This window comes from Neltuma alba, unplaced genomic scaffold (genome assembly GCF_004799145.2).
Source record: "Neltuma alba isolate B1F8T4 unplaced genomic scaffold, ASM479914v2 tig00012566_pilon, whole genome shotgun sequence".
NCBI lineage: Eukaryota > Viridiplantae > Streptophyta > Magnoliopsida > Fabales > Fabaceae > Neltuma > Neltuma alba.
In genome coordinates, this window is record NW_021637021.1 from 36026 (window position 1) to 58059 (window position 22034).

At 34.9% G+C, this 22034-nt stretch overlaps 3 protein-coding genes across 7 annotated transcripts; all 3 read right to left on the reverse strand.

Moving 5' to 3' along the window:
* Window positions 1–270: 270 nt before the first annotated feature.
* LOC114728726 (probable amino acid permease 7) lies at window positions 271–11351 on the reverse strand. Of its 4 annotated transcripts, none has more exons than XM_028915664.1 (8): window positions 3512–3710; window positions 3040–3162; window positions 2712–2945; window positions 2414–2507; window positions 1954–2168; window positions 1450–1583; window positions 1125–1352; window positions 614–1015 (listed from the first exon to the last, which is right to left on the reverse strand). In XM_028915664.1, exons 2-8 carry the CDS (start codon window positions 3107–3109, stop codon window positions 614–616), a joined length of 1377 nt encoding a protein of 458 aa, XP_028771497.1. In that variant the 5' UTR covers window positions 3110–3162; window positions 3512–3710. The 4 variants fall into 4 exon arrangements, with proteins under 4 accessions (XP_028771499.1, XP_028771498.1, XP_028771497.1 ...); XM_028915663.1 differs by having other exon boundaries at window positions 3430–3710; XM_028915666.1 differs by lacking the exons at window positions 2712–2945; window positions 3040–3162; window positions 3512–3710 and adding exons at window positions 10433–10666; window positions 11259–11351 and having other exon boundaries at window positions 271–1015.
* A 1179-nt stretch (window positions 11352–12530) lies between these two features.
* On the reverse strand, window positions 12531–16952 carry LOC114728722 (vacuolar cation/proton exchanger 5). The gene is made up of 12 exons (XM_028915658.1): window positions 16819–16952; window positions 16523–16562; window positions 16018–16212; window positions 15868–15935; window positions 15753–15781; window positions 14867–15063; window positions 14565–14777; window positions 14054–14188; window positions 13597–13713; window positions 13460–13513; window positions 12865–12981; window positions 12531–12626 (listed from the first exon to the last, which is right to left on the reverse strand). The coding sequence occupies exons 3-12, from the start codon at window positions 16210–16212 to the stop codon at window positions 12531–12533; spliced, it is 1221 nt and encodes a 406-aa protein (XP_028771491.1). The 5' UTR covers window positions 16523–16562; window positions 16819–16952.
* Window positions 16953–18045: 1093 nt separating this feature from the next.
* On the reverse strand, window positions 18046–21187 carry LOC114728721 (cytochrome c oxidase assembly protein COX15). 2 transcript variants are annotated; one of them, XM_028915656.1, is made up of 7 exons: window positions 20974–21187; window positions 20249–20547; window positions 19837–20062; window positions 19515–19760; window positions 19303–19413; window positions 18857–18988; window positions 18046–18592 (listed from the first exon to the last, which is right to left on the reverse strand). In XM_028915656.1, exons 1-7 carry the CDS (start codon window positions 21145–21147, stop codon window positions 18422–18424), a joined length of 1359 nt encoding a protein of 452 aa, XP_028771489.1. In that variant the 5' UTR covers window positions 21148–21187; the 3' UTR covers window positions 18046–18421. The 2 variants fall into 2 exon arrangements, with proteins under 2 accessions (XP_028771489.1, XP_028771490.1); XM_028915657.1 differs by having other exon boundaries at window positions 20249–20569; window positions 20974–21055.
* Between the last annotated feature and the right edge of the window lie 847 nt (window positions 21188–22034).

The following is a 22034-nucleotide window of genomic DNA, read 5'->3' on the forward strand; positions in this document are numbered from 1 at the left end:
CCTAAGTATAAAACCTGGTTTGTAAAAGGATTGGAGGTAGTATTTTGCTATCTTCTTATTGATTGAAATTGTTCACATTAGAAATCTGTCCGGATTCATAAATTTAATTGAGATTTATAATTTATCATTATTTTTCATCTTGTTTTTTATGGTGAGGTTCTGCGAAAACATGTATACATGCTAGAAATTGATTACTATTTCATAGATAAAATGGTCTTCCGAGGAGCAGTTATTTCAAATGTTCAATATATTATTATATTATAAAGAAAATGACGTCAAAAACATTGCACAAAATAATACTCATCAATTTGACAATTTGCTCTTCCTTTTTATATATCTTCCTATTAAGAAGCAAAAGCCAAACCACATTACAAGGTTCTGTAGCAGAACTAAAATTATTCTGCAATTTTCACCCTTCACAAGAAATCTAGCCTCCAGACTAAACCATATTCTTCCTTCTTTCTCATTCTGGGAGTTGCTCCTATTTTTTATGTTCGCTACCAGTTTTCTTATAAACATTACACGTGTAATGTTTTTTTATTGTAAAACTTGGTAACAAACACTTACAATACTTTACCTCAATGTGTATCTAAAGCATAATGATAAATCTTCTTCAGCCAAGTTTCTGGCTTATGATTCCTTCCAGAGACCCAATAAGACCTACCACAGTAACAAGAAAGCAAACGAAGCTAAAACATCTGAGCACAATCCATTTTCTGCTCCAAGCTTCAATTTTCTTCTGTACAAAGTACATCTCCACTGGGAAATATATAGCCAATGGCCAAAAGCTCATCGCCCCTAACACTCCCAGAACTTGGTTGAAGTAAGGAAACAGGATTCCAAGCCCTGTGGTTGTAATCACATACACTGTTCTAAACACAAACTTGAAGGTATTTATCTGGAAACTTGGCAACAGAGGCAGTTTCAGCTTGTAGAAGTTATTCACAAACCCGCTGTTTGGGAATTTTCTTGAAGCCCATCCTTCTGCAGAACTGTATATGGGTTGGCTGAAAATCTGCGGAAAAGAGAACCATAGTTACTAAGAGTTAGAGAACATGATAAAAGAGGAAGTTACGTGTCAAAATTCATGTTAAAAACAATGACTAGTATAGCAGTAGAACTACCTGATACCCTCCAATCAAATGAAGAATAATGCAAACATTAGCTAAGTCAATGAGCCAGTAAGGCTCATAGAAGCCAAAGCCTGTCAAGAGATTTCCTGGTGTGTTGTTTCCAAATGCTGCATATCCAAAGCATCCACAACAGAGGTAGAAGAATGTTGTAATGAAGATTGCAACCATGGATGCTTTCTTCATGGTCTGGTTTTCTGGAGGAGGAGACTCTAAGGTATCCTTCACTCAAAGAGGGGGGGGGGGTTCAGTGCTATGCTTTAGCTTTAAACTGTGTTTCTTCTTCTTCTTCTTTTCAACACTGGGATATGATATTTACCTGTATCTCGAGCAGAATGACCGAGTATGGATAGGCGAAGGCTATGTCACCAAGTGCTTGAAAGATTAACCATAACTTCTCAACTACATTCTTTGCAGGTACTCCTGTTACGCTCCCCATGATTCTCCCATTTTCTGCAATATCAGCCATAAGGAGAATGACTTATATAAAATCTTGATTTCCCATACTTTTTTTCCATTCATTGTTTCAGAAATATAACCCACAACAGACTTTCTCTCAGTTCGGTAGATTTTTATAGAGACTATTATTTTAAATGAAAAGTTTAAGTAATTAACTGAAAGACTATATATAATTCTATGATAATCTGTTAGACTGCAGTATACCCTCTTTAAGCTATTTGAACTTAAGTGTGGCAAAAAATTAAGCCGTAAGCCCATCATTCTTTAATACTACATCAAGAACTATTGAAGCTCAAAAGTTTGAATTGTAAAATGAAGGCAAGGCTTGATATTGTGACAGCAGCATTTTAATATTGAGGCTTACCTATAGTTTGAGCAATGCCAAGTCCTAGTCCAATGAATGAGTACGTGAAGGACATTATTGCAGCCACAACTGAAACCCACGCCATGTTGTGGAGATCTGGTATGAATGACATGATAATCTGAATGCATCCAAACAAAACCATAAACAAGGTATCCCCATAATTGCAAGGAGCGTTGTGCCCTTCCTTGTGATAACAGTTTGATTTTAGAATTGCCCTGCATCAGAAAATCAAATATTTGTCTTTAGAACATGTTAAAAACATCAGCAATCACACAGCCTCTGTGTCAGCATCATCTATCCATCAGTAGACTACACTTTAAACTGTACTTCAACATGGCATATTTTGTTGTCGTATTTTGTATTGGAGCAAGTTTTGAAACTAATTGTTCATGAAACACAAGATTAAGTAGTTAGCATTTGCAGTTTTCTCATTTCATGAGGGGTTTAACAAGTGAAGTACCTCATACATGTTGCTGTGGTAATTACGTAAGCAACACAAGTCCCATACAAGGTCAGAAATTGAAGGGAACCAGCCACCCATGTCCTTTTATTTCCTGAACTAACACTAAATTGAATCAGAATGTATAAACATGACACCATATCTTATTTTACAAACGTTTGACACTTGTATCAGACACGACACAACGCCTGAAACTGCACTTAAACAATACATATGTTGTGGTCATGTCGTATCTGAATTAGTGTTTGTGCTTCTTAAATAGACAAGAAAAATGAAAGAGTTGGCGTGGTAATAGTACCAAGGTAGACTCTAACAGCTCCAATGTAAGAGTAGTTTCTTTTGCCAGATTTAGAATCTGAGGTTCTGTAACAATCAGAGACGAGGAAGGAGGAAATGTATGTGACAATTGCAAATAGAAGCAAGGCAACTGGACCAGCAATCCATCCTAATTGGGAAGTGCTCCATGCCAGTGAAAGCACACCAGAACCAATAACAGCAGTAATGATGTGAGCAACGGCACTTGTCAGTGTTCCTGGTGTAGTGGAATTTGAAGGATGAGATTGAAGAAGAAGAAGAAGAATACATGAAAGATAATTTGGTTTTTAGTTGTTGTAGAGGATTTTTACCGGTTCTTTTGGCTCGCCCATCATCATCATAAGGACCACTTGCTATTTGTAGAGAGTTTTGAACAGCCATCTTTAATCCAAAATCCCAGATCAATAGAAGGCCAAGAAGTTCTTAGTCACTCCCTGTGAATCCCACAAGACAAAAATGCCTAAGAGAAGCACATTCAAGACAAACTATACCCTCATATAAAATATGAAAATCCTGAGCCTAAGATAGTAAATGTGTGTCGTGTCTAATGTCAGTGTCTGAGCAGAGAAGTTGAATTGAAATCTGGAAAAAGAACATTTGCTGGTGTGACTGTGTATCATCAACGTGTGATTCAAAGAACCTGAACTAAAGAAACATTTCAATATATATAAGACCAAACAAGACTCTCAAATCTCAATTACCAATGAAGCTCCCTCTGCTTTTTGGCTCAAACCTAAAGCTGGGGTTCACTATAAGTAGAGAAGAAAAAGCCGTGAAGGATACCCAACCTGACGTAGTTGCTTATTTGAAGCTATGAAGCAAACAATGAGGTAAGATGTAATTGCTTCAGAATTATTATCAGCAGACTTTGAAGACTGCACTAGTCATCATGACAAACTAATAATGCAGGAATGATCTGCAACCATCTACTTTATGGGGCTAAGTAGTAAAATATTCAACCCTTGGGGACCAAATCTTTCAAGACATGTGAGTGGGTAGGCATACCAATTGCTTAAATCAAAAAACGAGTGCCGTGTGTGCTTTTATTATATGTTATATAATATTCCACTTTTTCGCGTTAACAGTGTGTGCCGTAGTGTGTGGTTTCTTTCAGTACCTAAAGGCGAGTTGAACCAAGCAAGTTAATAGAAAACAACATGTGTGTTTTATCTTCCATGGTGTTCAAAGAGCCTCAATAATGGTAGACCCGTGGGGAGGGGGGGACATTTTTTTGTGGCTGCATAAGCAAGTGGATGGCTTGTCCTTATCCATAAGGGTTAATCATGGTGAAGAAGTGCGTTGGACTTTTGAGGACTTGTGAAGTTAAGTATAGGGATCACAAGATAAAACATGAGATCTAACTAAGAGCATGTTTGGTTTCACATCAGAAACCAGTAAAATTATAGCACGTTATATCAAAATCATGATTTTGATGACTTCCAACATAGAATCAAGCACGGGCAGTTTAGAGTACTCAAATTTATAACCACACAAGATTCTGATAATGTTCTGATGAAGATTGTCTTGTTTTGTGTGTAGGAGGTGTGTTGTTTGAAACGTGATGGACAATATTTGTGTTAAACACCACAAGAATCCCTTATTGCATGTTATGATGTCTTTGTCTTATGCTATTGTCCACAAGTGTCAAGTGAATAATTCTGTAAAGGGAAAACGTAATGTAAAGAGTAGTTAAAATTTACCTTGTAAATAATAGTATTCATCTAGACCCTACAACAATTTTTGGATCCTTTCTAGCTTGGTAGAAGTCAAAGTAGCAAAGGCTATTATTTTTCATCAAACCCATGATCCGAATCAATTCATGGATGGATATCTTTATATAATAAAAAATTGATACCAAATTATATTAATGTTAATAAACAAATTTAAACCATTTTAATGGCATATCCAGTGTGCTGTAAATTTAGTTGATCAAGCATTGAAATCATGATGGGGCCTTGACACCCTGGTAACTTGATATTTACAGCATATATATTCAGAAACTACTGAGTTATGACAAGAAATGAAAATAGAGTTGAGAGCTTTTTGCTAAAATGACCGGCCAACCATTTTTGGAAGTTAAAGATATTTATGTCGACCGTTTGATGTAATTAATGTGGCAAGAGACAAATTGAAAACTTATAACTAAAATATTTCAGAAAATGAAATACTAGTACTATAATTAAAAGATGGCGGTTGCCGTTCTAATGCACAGAGACTCAAGAGCCTGGTTGGTTATCCGTTTTTAATGGCTGGCACACGTTTTGATGCACATTTTTGAAAGGGCGTCTTCATAATTTCACACAATAATGATGATGATCAAAAATATATTCTCCCTGGTTTTTATTATATGGCATTTTCAATCACCTCATGAAACTTAAAAATAGGTGGTTAACTTATTTTGTTTGGAAATAAAAAGATTTAACTAATTTTCAAATAATGAATTATATCTTGAAAAACGAAAAATATATTAAATTAACATGTGTAATTTACCTCATTTGGTAACTTATAATAATTATTATTATCAATAAATATATTTTAATTTTTTTAAATACTCTTTTTTTTTTGCCGACTTAAATATTCTTATTGACTGTTTGAGATAGTGACTATGGATTTAATGATGAAAACAGATATTTCTAGTAAAAACATGGAAAGGAGGTACAAATCTATTTTAAAATATTTCTTTCAAGTAAAAAGAGCTATTCGTTGTTAAATTAAAGATTCACTGAGGCAGGGAGAAGAACCCCTCCTGGCCTCAAATTATTAAATTAACTTATTTTGTTTGGAAATAAAATTGTTTGCTTCTTTCTTCCAAAGGGGGGGGAAAAAAGGTACTTGCTTCCAAAGATATCAGTGAAATTTACTTAATAAACTTGAATCTTTACTGACATTTAAGAATTCATTTATTTAAAATAGAATTAAATTTATCTTGCAGCCTCCTCTATGCTTATTATAATAGCCTATTCCTTTGAAGCTCACAGTGGGTTAGACACACTAATTTAACATTCTTGAGCCTGGTTAGCTACCAAACTACTCGAGAAGATAAAACCTACCAAACAAGCAAGACCATAAATAAATAAATACCAAAACGGGAAATGAATCGAATATGAGAAGGAGTAGTTTTATATTATGGGGACCGTGTGGCATCTGATAAACTAGACGACCAGATTCGTTTACCAGATTCATTTGCTTTCTGATAATGTCACAGGCAGGAATCTAAGGATCCAAAAGAGTGATGAACAATGTATAGTGCATATGTGCTTTATATATATATATATATATATATATATATATATATTCCTTTCCGTGATTCTGATGGGTTAATAATGGATGGGAACGGACATTTTGTTCCTTTTTCAGTTGAATTTTCTAATAATCTCATCCAACCGGGGTTTGAACATATGATGGATACGTCAAGAGTTTTGAACTGCATAATTTTCGGTTCCTGTCAACTTGATTCCAATACATAGCATAGAAAAAGTAGGTATAATAATTTGGGATAGAAAAAGTAGGTATAATATTTGGGATAGAAAAAGTAGGTATAATAATTTGGGATGTTAGATAGACTTTCGAAAGTTTGACTGCGACATAAACCCTACTTCATATATATGCATTGTTATTCTTTTCTTTTTTTTGGGATATATACCAAATATTTGACAGGGGAAGCCATAGCCCATACTTTATATCTGAGATTGACTTGCCCTACTATATACTTCAACCAAAGTTCTTGTACTTTTTCAGGTGTGTGCGCGTATATATGTATTTGCCAAACTTTTTGAGGTGTATATTAAGTTTCACATTAAAAATATTCAAAATCATGGTTTAAATGGAATAAAGAAAACCTTAAATTTCATAAATTCTGTTTTAAAATAAAATTTAGCAATTTTCAACTTTTACTCATATTTAATATTATAATCCACACAATACTACCTCCGGTTTTTAATACAAAAGCTAATTTAACTTTTAATTTGATCCTAAATATAAGATTCTAATATACTTTGTCCCTTATATTTATTAATTTATTTCCAAAATAATCTTTATAGTAGTTGCACATGTTAAAAGGTGAATCAAAGAATAGTTTTAGTTGATACATGATTAGTAAAAATATTTTTTAAAAAAATAATACTTAATTATTACAAATAACCAACTTAAAGAACTTCTTTAATTTACTCAAATTAATTAATTAGTTCTTATATTAAGGACATAAGATAGTAATAAATAGAGGATCAGTAAGTATATATTCATGTTAAAAATTAATGATATAATTTTATAAAATAGAACAAAAAAATCTTCTCTTTATACCCTATAAATAGGAGTAAAGAAGCATGTGCATATTAGACTAACCTTTGAAGTTAGTGATTTCTTTTTTCTTTTTTTTTTTAAAGCATAGGTATTCTCTTATTAAAAGTAATTTTATTCAAAATACTATGAGGTACTAAATGTAGATATCTTTCTTAACCTTTGCTCTTTGCTCCGCTGGGAAAGGAGCTGGTCCCTCACGTCAAAACTGGTGAGGTTGGTCCTGTTGATTGGGCTTGATCGAAGATGACAACCTCCAAATGGGACCGTATGGGCCCAATGGCCTGTTAACTTTATGGACTTTTGTGGTCGTTGGATTATAAGCCCATCCCTCTGACGTCGTTTCCTCACTGTATTATTGTCCTCAGTCCTCACCTTTATTATTATTAATTTATTATTAGGGATAAGGTTCTTATATATGTCCAAGCATTCATAAAGGAACACTCAACATTTAAAAAATTTTTTAGCTCTTATATGCTCTAAAATTTTTATTTTGTAGCATTTTTACGATATATAAGAATTAGAAAAAATTCCAGAAAAAACCCTTGAAATATAGGAAATTTCATATTGGGTCCTGGAATTTCGTAAATGACAGAAAGGATCATTGACCCAATTTTTCATTTGTGAAATTAAGAGAAATTGACAATTTTGCCCATGGCTAAGCAAAAGTGAGTAGTTATTCTCTAAACAAATCTAGGTAACGCTTACACTGTTCTAGTCATTATAGGATTAGTTGTAGTTAATAATAAGGTACCTGGCTATGAAAAAGTGAGTAGTTATTCTCTACACGAATCTAAGTAATGCTTACATTATTCTAGTGATTACAAAATTAGTTGTAGTTAATAACAAGATACCTGACTATGAAAAAGTGAGTAGTTATTCGCTACACGAATCTAGGTAACGCCTAAACCCTTATAGTGATTTCTTAAATCATTATAGTGAATGAATACAAATGAGGATAAAGTTGTTAATTCTTCTTGATTTTACAAATGACAGATTGGGTCACTGACATTTTCTGTTATTTACGAAATTTTAAGATCCAATCTGAAATTTTTTATATTCCAATGACCTTTTTTGGGATTTTCCCTCAGAATTAAAAAAAAAAACTTTAAGATGTGAAGTACTCCCTCTTAAATGCTTCCGACATATATAAATATCTTATCCCTTATTATTATTATTATTATTATTGGGCAAATAAGTCGGTACCAGTGTTGCCTCTTTCACACTTCTCCTTACTTTTTTGTCGTCTTCTTTTGATTTGAGCTGTTTCAGCTTTTCAAAGTTTCAACTCACAACTTGATCAACTTGTGAATTTTCTCTGTCTGACTTGTTTTTTTTTTTTTTTTTGAGCTGACTCTGTCTGACTTGTTTTGATCATTGTCGTCCAGAGAAAAGAAAAGAGGTTGTTAGAACATTTTTCGCTAATTTATTTTTACATTTAAAAAGTTTTCAAATGCATCACAATAAATACATAATTTTAAATTTTAGTTTGACAAGTATATAATTTTCATATATTGACCAAGAAATAATTTCCAAATATAAATCTATATTGTTTTAATTTATATACTTATATTCTTTCATTATTTTACTTCATATTTTCTAAAAAAAATTTTATTTGAACTCTACAATTATTATCTTTTTTATCCCTTCTGGATTTTTATTGTATCTTGAAATCTCTTGTAATCCCTAAAAATTCGATCTTTATATCAAACTTCACTTTATATCTTTTATGATATAGTGTCCCTGAAAAAATGTTGTGTTAACGTGTGTATATGTCACAATTACGCAGAGGGTGTTTATATAGAAACTAAACTATGGTTTCAAAAATACTTTTACAGTTTACAAAGTAAATATGTAGAGGAGTTTGCCTCATTTTGTTGAAAAGTGCTTTTGAGAAGCACTTTCGAGAGTTGCCAAACACCTCTTTAGGATGACAGTATAGTGAAGTATTTGGACAAAAATGACTTCGGGCCTTAGATTTTTGGCAAGTTAAGTGTATAAGGGCCCCCAACCTCACGAGTCCATTTCTCTTCTTTTGGGGTCACAAGTGTTTTTTATTTCCGCTCAATTCGCTAAAAATCGATATTCTAATTTAAATTTCTTGGCCCAAATATCAAAGCCCAGCCCAGCCCAGCCCAGCCTATCCCATTGTGGAATCAAATGAAATAGCGGCACTTTCAATTTCCACGTGAAACGAAGCCCCCAAGACCAAGAGGAAGTTTTTCGGTTGGCAATCAAAAGGAATAAATATCCTGGTATCTGCTAGCGTGGTGGTTCCATAATAACGTATATGTGAGTTATATCTTGTATATAATTTGAAGTTTAAAGAATAACTCACGTCACTAAAAGAACTCTTTCTTCCTATCCTTTTACATTTGTGAAGAACGCAGGACCCAAGTTGTTGAGAAAAACATATTAAAAGCTGCTCAATTATTATAATTTCGCTTTCTTTTTTTTTTTTTTAAGATATTGAGATTTAAATAATAAGTTGAAGAACGATGGGGGTAAAAAGAACATGATTGAGAGGAAAAGAGGCAGAAAAATACCTGCCGCAGGAAGCAGAAGTAATGACGTAGGCGGTGGCAGTACCAACCCTATAGATTTCCACCAGCACCCCCGAAATCTTCGCACTTCTATCTCCTGTCAAATATAAATCATCATTAAGACACCGCGTAAACTCAATTTCACTCACACTTGAACATTCTCACAGTCTACTCTTTTAATTTTAAATATAAGACTTATATTAACTATAATATTGATCTTACATTTAAGATCGGATAAGTATCAATCTGAGACTTATCTAGTCTAAATAAATTGAGTTTGACGTTATAATCATGACTCTTTTTTTGTTTTTTGGGCAAGTCATGGTTAATAAACTTCAAGTGAAGCCGACTCACACTTGGACATTCTCATCTAGATAAACAGAACTTGACATTCTAACTATTACTCCGCCTTTGAGTCACGATTCATAGTCATCAAGTCAAGTCCACTAACAATCAGACATTTTAATAATTTGAGAGTTTCCAGCTCGCCTAAATAAATAGGACTTAACATTATACTAGCTCCGATCCTAATTATAAGAGCCAGTTGACTAATTTGAAGAGATTAAGAAGGTAAGTTGAGTTAGTTATTTGTCTTGAATAGATGTTGTCTTTCCTAAAATATCCTTACTAATCAAATGTATTGAATATAACTATCATTGTTAGAAGGGCTACTTTAAAAAAAATATATATAAATATGAGAGACAAAGTAGATTGGAGTCTTATATTTAGAATTAAAATAAAAGTCAAACAGGATCTTATATTAAGAACAGGAGGTAGTATGTCATGGTTAATAATATTGGTAAAGTGAAGTCCACTCACTCACACTAGGACGTCGTAACAAGTGGAGAGTGAGACAAGAACAGACCTAAGTAGTGCTTGACGGCATGCATGAAGGTAGGGTTGCGGACGGGGCCGTGAGGATGAGGGAAGCGGTAGGCGTCGGAGAGGAGGAAGGTGGAAACAAGGGTGGTGCCCGCAAGCAGAAAGATGCTGAGAGGGCCCACAATCCAACCAAGCTGCGCAATGCTCCAAGCCAATGACAGAACTCCTGCTCCTATCACCCCTGTTATTATGTGTGCCACTGCGCTCCCCACGTTCCCTGTTTCTCATCCACACATGTAACTCATTCTTTATCATTTATTATTCCTTAATTTCATCATATTTTTTCAGCCATTATTCCATAATCCATATAAATAATATGCAACTTGATATATCTCTATGAATTCATAATTTTATTGATTTGTTCAGTTTATAGTTTCCCAAATTGTATTAAATATAATCTATTTACTACCCCCACAATGCAAAGTAGCTACCATTCACCCCCACCTGTAAGTCAAAACGAATTTCCACTCTTCTTTCCGCCCTTTGATTCTATTAGATATATATATATATATATATATATATCTACTTCTGCTCACAGAGTTCGTCCATACTAAACGTTAAACTGTTTAAACAAAGAATCTTGTGTTGATGATGATAATGAAGACTTTGATTTTATTGTTTCCTCCTCCTTTTCTTTTCTGGGTTACGTTATCCGAGAAACTGATAAAACTTGAACCCAACACATCAAATTTATCTCAAGAAGATTGAACTCAGGAAGATAATAATAATAAGAGCTCATCTCAGTCCTAAAAAAACTCTCAGCTGAATTCATACGAGAAACCAACAAATTATCAGTCGTACTTAATTACCTGTTCTACGAGGAGGCTCTTGAATCACACTGGAAGAGGAAGACGAGGCTTCGATGAAGGGTCGTTGTTCAACGACATCCTCCGCACCCATTTCTCCAGAAAGACCCGTCGGCAGGCAATAATTAGCAGAAGCGAAGTATGAAGTAAATGGCGTGATTGGTTTTAATTTCTAAAAGAAGTCGCCGTTGCATTTGACTGTAAGATACACAAGCCTTTACCTACCTATGCTCAAGCCTTTCATTTTACTGAATGCGAATATCTTCAAGATACCCCAACATGATGCGAAAACGGCTAGTGTTCCTAGATTAAGGTTCGAATTCTGGTTGAGAAAAGTGCTCATATTTAATAGGAAAAAAAAAGGAAAGAAAAATCGCCAAGATATCCCTAAGGCCCTTTTCTATTTGGAAACTCACAGTCTATCTCCTTTTCAAAAATGTTGAAGCTACTATTAGCTACCTGCCAAACTCAGCCATTACCAAACCACTCCAACATCTGTTCTTTGTCAGAATGGCTATTACGAGTTCCGAGCATGAATGAATGAATGAATCCTCGATAATAGGCCTGGCATCTTGTGTTGAACACGCGCGCACACACCACACACTCAATAGTGTTACAACAGAGTTTACAGAAGGCAGACACGTAAAGAGAGAATGAAGGAATGCCACAGATATGCAAGATACGTGTACACCTCTAGAATCATCTGTACGTGAACTACAGATAATTACCTGTTTAATGTCTTAATCTCGTGTTTTAACAGCCATTCTAGATGCGCAACCTTAAACCGACTTTTCTTCTTTGTGAGAGTAGCTGTTACGGGTCTAAATCACTGTATCGAATTTATCGCAGGAACCTGTGTGTGTGAGAGTTTTGTACCATATGATATTTTTACATGTTTCTGGCATTTAACATGTGAAACTCTTATTGGCCTCCGCTAAAATGCATGCAAGCCTTTTTCAGTTTTCCAATTCGTATCAGTGAAGAATAATGACGCTGAATGGCGTTTATGAAGCTCAAGCAGAAGATGGAAATTTAAAAATCAGAACTTGATCTTTTAAATTTACAGTAGGACAGCTGAACACAAACTTTTCTTGTAATTTTAGGACCTTATCAGGAGGAATCTACAAGAAATTTAGTTTACAATAGAAATTAGGAAGCACAACCAGAAGGTTGAAGTTTAAAAATCGAAACAAAGGAACCTCTCACATTTACAATAGCACAAGATAGTATAACATTTGGCTATTCTTTTAACACGGTGTCCTAATAAGAAGTGTCCTAATAAGAAGGATCTGCATGTACAAAGAAACTAGCTGCCACTATCAGATAGCATAGAATAAGCATAAGTCCCTTGAAGTAATTAGAAGTTCCTTCCTGCAAATTCAAAACAAAGTTATCAAAAGTGTATTCTTGTGAATGCCATGATGGTAATCAATCAAAATGGGTTTGGCCCATTGGCAGCACACCACTATCTCAAATGATAGAAGGCTCTTTTAACTCTGCCCACGCAAGCTAAAGTGCGCTAACTTATTTTTAAGTCTATTTACATTTTATAGGTTCCCAGAATGATATCAATATTTTGCATAAAAATTATATATCTCTGAAGACAAACCTGCAACAAGAGGGCTACAACAATAACAGTTAGAAACAGTGATGCCGTCTCGAAAAGTTGAAAGTTTAGGTCCAAAGGATGCTCCATTATCCACCCAATAATCACGCAAAGTGGTATCTGCAAAATGACAGCGGAAATAATGAAGCAATATATTCAGGATATAGAAAAGAAAGTTGACTTACCGCAAGACAAGGACAAAGTTTCAATAAATAAACAAATTATCCAAGCAGGAATAATAGCAGGAATTTGCAGTTTGATATATGAGGAAGTCTTGACTGAATAATCCAGATGAGAGGCTATGAATGTTGCATCAATTGCTATCCGAAGGAAGTAGTTCACTTTAGTTTGTTATTTCGTTATATATGGTTTTAGTCCTACTAAGCACTATAAACCACTTTCTTCTTGAAATAACTCTAACTCTCCATGTTAGATACCATCTCTTCTGATTCCAGCATTATCACATATTTGAATACTAAGTTACAATGACAAACACAGACATAGATTCTCATGTGAAAAAAACTGGAAGAAACCAGAATTAGCGAAATCTTTACAAATTCAGAGAGCATTGCATTCTCACCCAGGATTAAGTACCTACCACAAACATAGATATCTGTGTGGATGAACCTATTGCTACTCCCAAGGAAATATCCTGCAGGTGATAGAAACCATCAATGTGAAAAAATGGGCTTTGTTTATTTTTGTGGGAAAACAAAAGAATTGATGAAAGCTTACAAGCTTATCTTTCATTGCAAACATGACAGCACTGGCATGCTCCGCAGCATTGCCCACTAGGGGAAGCAATATTACACTGATAAAAGACACTGGCATTTTCCATGAAGTTGATGCTCCCTGTGAACCAGATGATCATATATAAAGCCTCACTTCTTTCAAAATAATCCTTCCAAGAACATTAACTCAGCAGTCACCAAAACTTATATTTAGTTCCATTTTTGCAAACACGCTAACATGATATGATGAGAGGTTGGTACGCTAAGCTATCAGAAGCTAAACTCTGAAGAATCTGCTTCAATTTCTCTTCAGTTGATATGTATACCAGGGAGCATACAAGGGAATAAAAAGAAACACAGATAAATCTCAGACAGATGATGCTACTTTATTTTAGACAAGACTGGAATTTTCAAGGCGTTCATGCAATATGTCAGAGAGAAAAAGTTGAAAAATTAGTCACCTCTATGGCACCAACTAAATATTCTGACAGAATTGATATCAAAGCAGTCATAATTGAAAGCCAGATTATTGATTCCCATTTAGAGATATCAGGAGATTCATCATCTTCTATGCAGTTTCCATGATTCCCCTCCTCCTGAATTCTCATCATGCATCACACAACTTAGTGAGTCAAGGATCAAAATGTTAGTTTTAAACATACATCAGAACAGGTATGCACCAGAAAAGCCATCCATTAATTTTAGAAGTCTTAAAAGAATATGAGCAGTGAACAATTACTCTATTTAATTCTAACTCAAAAAATTGCTTTAACAAGCTGATAATCTTACCTGCAGTTATTCACTCATTTGACAGATAATGTTCTGAGAAAGTCAGAGACAGTATTCGTGGCAAAATTTAAAAAAAGAAAAGAAATCAAGAGTTTCAAAGGGAATAGCATGTGCACAAACCAGAAAAAAATGAATGAATTTAAGAGACAAACAGAGCGAAAAACTTGAGGCAAGAAGGCCAACCTCATTCAAAGAGAGGTATAGACTTCTTTGACTAGTTAACTGGAAAAATAGATATGCAGCATAAGCCACAAGCATGATGCAGCTGCTGAATCTTGAAAGGGCCAACTCTGAGCTCCCAAAATGGACCTCAGTGTGTGTGTAGTGAAGAACAGCAGGAAAAAGTAAGCCCATAACTGCCATCAATAGCAATCCTGCGTTCACTGTAGCAGTTCCCTGCGTGCTCATGTGAATCAGCTTTGGTCAATTATATTAAAGGTGAAACTAAGGAAGATAAAGAAAGAAGCAGAAGCTAACATGTCTACCTTGTTAAAAACCTGCTCCTTCTTATTAAAAACAATCCCACCACAAAAAAATGCACATCCAAGCACCAACAACAAGTTAGACAAAATTGACCCCAGCAAAGAGAGTTGGACAACTCGTGTCATTCCTCTTTTCAGTGCATATATTGAGATGATCAGTTCTGTTGCATTTCCAAAAGTGGCATTTAGAAGACCCCCAGCTGCAAGATCCAATGGAATAAGTTAAGAGAACGAAACTAGTAGAAAGAATTGCTCAAACTCAAGCAAAAGTTAAATCGATGTTTTTCCTTTTGGACATGAAGCCTCACTTTACCATCAGAACTCACAAGCTTGGAACTGATATAAGATTGATGTCTACATGACCAACCAATGGAAAATTAAGGTGCACGTAACCAACAGGCACAGGATCTGAAGTTTCAATTCAATCTATGCAAAACTATTCCCTATTGTTAAAAGAGCACCAACCCTATTCAATTTTCCTCTCTGTAAGTCACTAATAGCCTGAATTAAACGCTGCACAAGCCACCAGAAGGCCAAGTTAATTCCCTTCCTTTTTGTTGAGTTACGTGGAATTGCTCAGAAGGACCTACTACATTATAGACTAAAGTAAACAACTGGCATCCATGATTTTTTTTCAACCAACAATCCTAAGTTCAAATACGACATAACATGTAACACGATATATAGATAAATAGAGTGGAAGAGAGAAAGGAAGAGGCAGGGGGAAGGGGGGAGAGGCTTCAGTCCAGATTACTACTTTACAAAAAAGACAAGACTTAGTGCTTCACATTCAAATCACACATTTCATACAACTATTTTCAAGAGATTAAAAAAAAAAGAAAGACAAATCTGGTACAATGCTGCTTATTTGAACTGTTAAAATCGTTACCAGTGTCTCCAGAGTAAAACGCCAGCTGCCTATATAACACCGAGAGAATAATAGCATCAGAAACCTTAAAAGCGTGATAGACAAAACGAAATTTGAAACAAAAATGCAATATTACTCTGTAGCATAACCTAGCCGCTCAGCCAAAGGCATTATACCCAACAAACTCAGAGTGAAGACCCAACCCTGCAACCCATCTTTACATTTCAACATAAGACATATGAAGAAAACTTAGTGAAGATCTGTTTAAGCTCGAACTAGAACTCACGTGATGATTAGTCAGTCTCTCCACAATAATTGCCAAAGGCCCCAGAGGCATAAGCAAGTTGAGTCTATTTGAGAAAATAACAATTTGTATACTGTTGTAGACAATACTCCTTAGTGTTTTCTGAGCAGATATTTCAGGGAAATGAGGAGTCTCGTTTCCGATCTCCTGAACTGGTCTTTCATTTAGAGAGTCCATCTATCACAATAAACATCATTTAGTATTCATAACGGTACCTCAGACCTCTATACTTACAAGGACAACGAATTACCAAAAACAAGGTATATTGGCAGCCAATTCTTGGATTTGTTTTTACAATCTTTGAAATGAGAAAGTATTAAACATTATTTCAACTGACATTTCAATCCATCATGCAGCAAAACAGAACGCCCTTTTTCCTAGACAAAACTATAAACATAGGGAAAATCATGGAAACAATATAGAAATCAGGATGTGAATCGAAGGAAAACTTAGAACCTGATAATCAAGACGAGGGAAAAGAACACACCTTGCATGTCTCAAACAATTCGTCTAACAGTTTGCATGCGCTGCAAAGCAGAGATATTCAGTGCCAAAGACAGTGTAAGCCATTATTGAACCCGGAAGACAAAAACCCATATTTGAAAATCGAAAAATAAAATTGTAAAGATACAAGTTAGCACATGAGAGTTGGTTCTAACTTTATTGGATGAGTCTCCATTTCTTATCATAAACAAGTAGAAAGAAGATGAAAGCAAGAGCAAATTCAAGGGGGTATCATGATAATTCCAGAAGAATATTAACACTAAATAAACTATGACTCACCAGTAATAAAGATGAAGTGAAGGAAAATTTTGGCTTGAAAGACCATTTCAGTTTCTTCTTGCAGGTTCGTTATGAAATGACCAGGATTACTCCGAAGCAGTTTCTTCTAGTTAACACCGCTCCCTCTCTCTCGAAACCGATCAGTTGAGTCGTTGACAATAAAGCTCAATAAATAATTTTACAATTTTGGGAATTTAAATATTATGGTTCATAGAGTAAACTTATCTATTTATCGTGGTTAATAGGTTCCCGGATAATAATACCATATCTCCCTACTTCGGACGGCATAAGCATTGTCTGTCAATAACAAAAGAAAAGTGTACTTGTCAGTACAATGTAAGCAAAGATTCATTCTGACACGTGGCCCCGCCAGATCAGGCCTTTGCCCACGAAGAACACTAGATCGTAAATATTATTGCTGTGGATAATTCTCTTTTTTGGTGGGGAGCTGTACATAATATTACTCCGATTCTAAATATAAAATCTATTTTGTAATGTAATTTATACTACAAAATAGGTTTTATATTTAAGATTTTATGTGTTTTAGTCCCTATTCCTAAGTTGTAACATAGTACATTTCAAGGAGTTTAAAGATGAGGAACGAATCTCATTCAAAACGCCAGATGAAAAACGACGAAAATATTAAACGGGAAGAAAGCAATATATATATATATTTATATATTGCATTTATAATTTTTAAATCAGTTTTAACAAGCCTCTATTATTTAGAGAATTCAATTCAATTGTTTTGTGAATTTAAAAACGATTATCTGTTTTTACTTGAATAGTCATATATTTCAAATGTCTTTAGAATTTGGTCATAATAAGTTCACAATTCATTACAAAATTATAAAGTAGAGTGATCATCCTGTGAAAATGTTAAACACATTCTTTTTGACGATTTCTATTTTGAACATAATTTAAAAAATGATTAAAAGTCAGCCATTGTCAACATGTGTAAGCTCTATTTATTCCATCAATAGTAGGTCTTGAAATCAAACTAAATTGATTGAACCAAATGAAAATAAATTGGTTAGAAGTCCATTAAAACAATAGATTGCTCAAAACTTTCATTTACATGTAAAATTTGACTTCATCAGTTAGAAATGGAATTCAGGCAGTCGAAAAAAAGAAAAAAGAATTTGAATTGCATCCGTTCGACTAAAATTAAACTAAATTAAGAGCATTATAATAAAAAAGCTACAACTATCTGTTCAAAAACATTAGTAACTTACACTAATTTACATTTAAATTAAAAATAAAATTAATAATACAGACAAAATATAACCAATTGTGCCAAGTTTTCACCATCGCAATGAAGATACAAATCAGATTGAGAATAATTCTCTCCAAAATAAAATTCCAGCATGCTGTTAACAGATCACTTTTGTGATCATCATGAACATGTGGCTTCAGAAATATAAATACGAACCAGGGCAGAAGCCAACATGTTTCACACTTTTCCACCGGCCAAAATTTGGCCAGGGAGGCCACAACAAAAATACAATATGTTAAGTGTCTATTATCAACCTCTATAAAGATAAAAAATTGACATGCGAGCAATTTTTTTTAATCGTTCTTGTAAAATTTGAATGGGAAGCAATTAGTTTGCTTTGACAACTTGAGGCAGAGACTTGAGAAGGGACAGAGACGGCCTTCGAACAGTGTGATTCAACAGTAACATAAGTGTCATAAGCGTTAGAGCTCCAGCCTGATGTGCAGTGCCCAGTGAAACAGGAACGTATGAAAGAAGCGTTGAAACTCCTAATGTAACCTACAAACAATAATAAATTAATACCTCAGACAGGAAACAAGATATTCTTGAAGAAGTTCAATCTACAAAAGACATGGAATAAACTGATCATGAGAAGACTCGTAAAAACATTGAGATAGATCCTCTGAATGATATGCACAACATATGCTTCAATATCACTTTTTTTATGGAAAAACTTTCATATCACTTGATCAGCGGGAAAGATACAGAGTGGGCAAAGCAACCAGAGATAAACCCAGATAACATTCAAATTGAAATAATAACCTGAAGAGCAGCCATCCCAGCAGTGCTTCCGATCAGAGATCGAATGGCAGGATGTAGGTCCAGCTTTCTAGTTGACCACCATAAAGCACCTACTGAAACCAGAGTTGCAGTTGCAAGGATGCGGTGATCAAGCTGCGACATTTATTCGAAACTCGTGATTAAATTCCACACGGGCACAAAGCTATGAATAAACACGGGAATGCCACAAATGGTCTTACAGAATAAAAAGTTGCACCAATTTGCAATTAAAACTTTTGTCAACAAACTGCACTAAGTAGTAAGGATTTATCTACCATTAAGTATCCATTCCAAAATTGGCTGAATCATATAATACTTCTTTATTTTAACTACACTTCATTTACATCGGATTTCCTCAATTCTTAACAGCAAATAAGAAAACCATGAGGTAGTAGGTGCTTCAAAGCGGTATGCATATGGATAATCACCTGTACAGTTGATGTATTCTCAAAGAAGTTCCGAATCAGAGGTTTCATTTCAAAAATATCATCTGGTATCCATGCGTCGCCCATCATTGGAAAAGTATTAAATGCATGCCCCTGGAAATCCACAAGCAAGCAGAATACTTATCTTTACTCATCAAAGTTTTCAACTATAACAAAGCATGAAAAACATAGAAATAATAGACATACTAACATACAGCATCGTTTCCAGCAACAAATGCACCTGAAATAGCTGTCAGACCAACAAGTAAGCCTATAGGTAGTGCCAGTCTCTTCACTTTAGCAGCCCCATGAACCCATGCTAGTGATTCAGCTGGTGGTTCAGGCATAACAACAGACAAAGCAGTCCAGAAAAGACCACAGTAAATAGCAAACGCTGAAGTAAGATGAGCAGCAAGGCGATAGGGGCTGACCCTTGGCTGAAAATATTCAGATGCTGGTTCCTATAGAAGAAAACTGGCTTAAAAGAATGATAATGTTAACAATAAAACTTCAAAATCAACAGAGGAATTTGCCAACCTCTAAACCACTTTTAACCATCCACCACCCAATTAAACCCTGGCCAGCCCCAAGGGCAAAGAGAGTAGAAAGTCTGAGTCCTAATCGTAAGGTTATGTACCCCTTACGGAGAAAATATGAGAAGGGCAAAGCAAACATAACTCCTAATGCCCTTCCCCACATACGATGTGCATACTCCATCCAATATATAAATTTGAAATCTTCAATCTTCATTCCCTTGTTAACTCTGCAACAGGTGACAAAGTATTACATCAACGTATTCGGCATCTAGGTAAAAAATCAGCGCAATAAATTAAAGGCACGCAAATAAAATAAAATAAAATAAAGAATTTTGATAAAGCATACATCCTCCACAATGCAATATTACGTTGACATTGCATGAATCACAGCGGTGTTTGCACTTGTTACTTACCGCTTGTATTCAGGTGATTGCTTATATTTCTCAAACTCTTGCTGCCATTCCTCATCTGACATGGGAGGGAGCCCACCCGTGAATTTCCAATCAGTCATTGAAAGACCGGATCGCGTCAGTCTAGTAACACCCCCAAGTACCACCATACTAAACACCCATGCGGCTGAGCCGAAAAGCCATATTCCAACCGCTTTCTGGGCATGAGGTCCCCCAGTCACTAGCAGTTTCACACCCTCTTTCTGGGCCACCTCAGTAGACGCCACACTACAAAAGCTCCTCATGTACGGCACATTGTGACCCTAAAAGCATCGTAACATTTTCCTTCAAACCAAATGTACAAAACAACACAATAAAGAAAGCTTCGTCACCCCGAAAAGTTGCAAGACCAAAATAGAAACGATATATTTACCACCAGATTTAATCATGATACTCAAGAATATCTCATACAATTATTATGATCATAATCAATAACAACTGACAGACCCCAGACAAATCCAAAACACCATCTTTGAATTGTCAATACTCATATATGATGAAGTGAACTAAAAATGACAATTATCCAACATATAATTGAACAGAGTAAAACAAAATTTACCCAGGTTATTTACAACCTGCTGAATGCATAAACTTTAATCGCTCCAAAGAAAGGGAAAATAACATACGCCAAATGCATGAGATAGATAGAAATGTTTCAGTAGAAGTGAAAAGAAGAGAATTGACGAGACCTTAGGCTGAGATCGAAACATATGTAAATATTGCCGGGCGATGGTCGGGTAAAAAAACCTTGACGAATCCCCGGAAGAAAAACTTGAAGTTGGCCTTGTTTCTCTCAGCTTGTACATCCCATTTACATCTTTACTGCGCCTCAAAAATGACCAGGCCGCTCTGCTCCGAAACATCTCTCTCTCTCTCTCGCTCTCTCCCTCCCTCTCTCTCGCTCTCTCTCTCCCTCTCTCTCTCTCTCTCTCGCTAGTTTGCGCTGGGAGGGGCTTAACCAGGGTTTAGGCGTCTAGCAGAGACGGAGATTCGCCTATTCCTCGATGCGGCGCAGTCGTTTTGGCGCAAGGCAGCCACAACTGTGGGAACGATCAAAATTATAATTATTTAAAAAATCAAATATCAAAATATATCCCCCTGATTTTCTTTCATTACTGCATTCCTTATACACTCCCTCTGTGTGCTATGTCAAATGTGAACCGTCATTTCAAGTAGAGATTAGTTCTAAATATAACATTTTAATTTTTTTAAAAATATTTTTATTCATTAATTGTAAAAATGTAATGTAAATAATTGAAGAGAATAATTTAAAGAGACCATCACATATTTATGACAAATAATTAATTTAATTAAATTTTTTAAAAAAATTAATTTTTTAGTCCTTTAACTTTCAACTTACTTTTAACTTAGGGGGTGTTTGGCATTCTCAAAACTACTGTTTCAGAAGCACTTTTCCACAAAATGAGGTAATCTCTTCCACATATTTATTTCGTAATCCGTAAAAGCACTTCTGAAACCATGGTTTGGTTTCTATCCAAACACCCCCTTAAATCCTTAACTATAAGTTGGTGCGACTCAATCCCTCAATTTTTTAATCATATATGACTTGGTTCCTTATTTTTTTCACTTTTAACGTAAATAATTAATACTTCTCCGATCCTTAATATATAACCTAATTTACTAATTTGAATAAATTAAATATAGTAGTTAAATTAGTCAATATGATATATTTTTTCTAAAATATCATAATCATCTTCCTTAATTCATTCCCTCCTTTTCTCCCTTACTT

Bases quoted from the DNA above. Each gene is read 5' to 3' on its own strand.
- LOC114728721 (XM_028915656.1), bottom strand. From the start codon at position 21,147: ATGTTTCGGAGCAGAGCGGCCTGGTCATTTTTGAGGCGCAGTAAAGAT. The intron at 20,548-20,973 runs GTCTCGTCAATT...CGATGCTTTTAG, and splicing joins TGTTTCGATCTCAGCCTAAG to GGTCACAATGTGCCGTACAT. The intron at 19,414-19,514 runs GTATGTTAGTAT...GTGGATTTCCAG, and splicing joins TTGTTGCTGGAAACGATGCT to GGGCATGCATTTAATACTTT.
- LOC114728722 (XM_028915658.1), bottom strand. From the start codon at position 16,212: ATGGACTCTCTAAATGAAAGACCAGTTCAGGAGATCGGAAACGAGACT. The intron at 15,936-16,017 runs GTGAGTTCTAGT...GATGGGTTGCAG, and splicing joins AGAGACTGACTAATCATCAC to GGTTGGGTCTTCACTCTGAG. The intron at 15,064-15,752 runs GTAACGATTTTA...TGGATCTTGCAG, and splicing joins GTTTTACTCTGGAGACACTG to CTGGGGGTCTTCTAAATGCC.
- LOC114728726 (XM_028915666.1), bottom strand. From the start codon at position 11,349: ATGGGTGCGGAGGATGTCGTTGAACAACGACCCTTCATCGAAGCCTCG. The intron at 1,353-1,449 runs GTAAATATCATA...CTTTGAGTGAAG, and splicing joins TCATTCTGCTCGAGATACAG to GATACCTTAGAGTCTCCTCC. The intron at 1,016-1,124 runs GTAGTTCTACTG...TCTTTTCCGCAG, and splicing joins ATTTGATTGGAGGGTATCAG to ATTTTCAGCCAACCCATATA.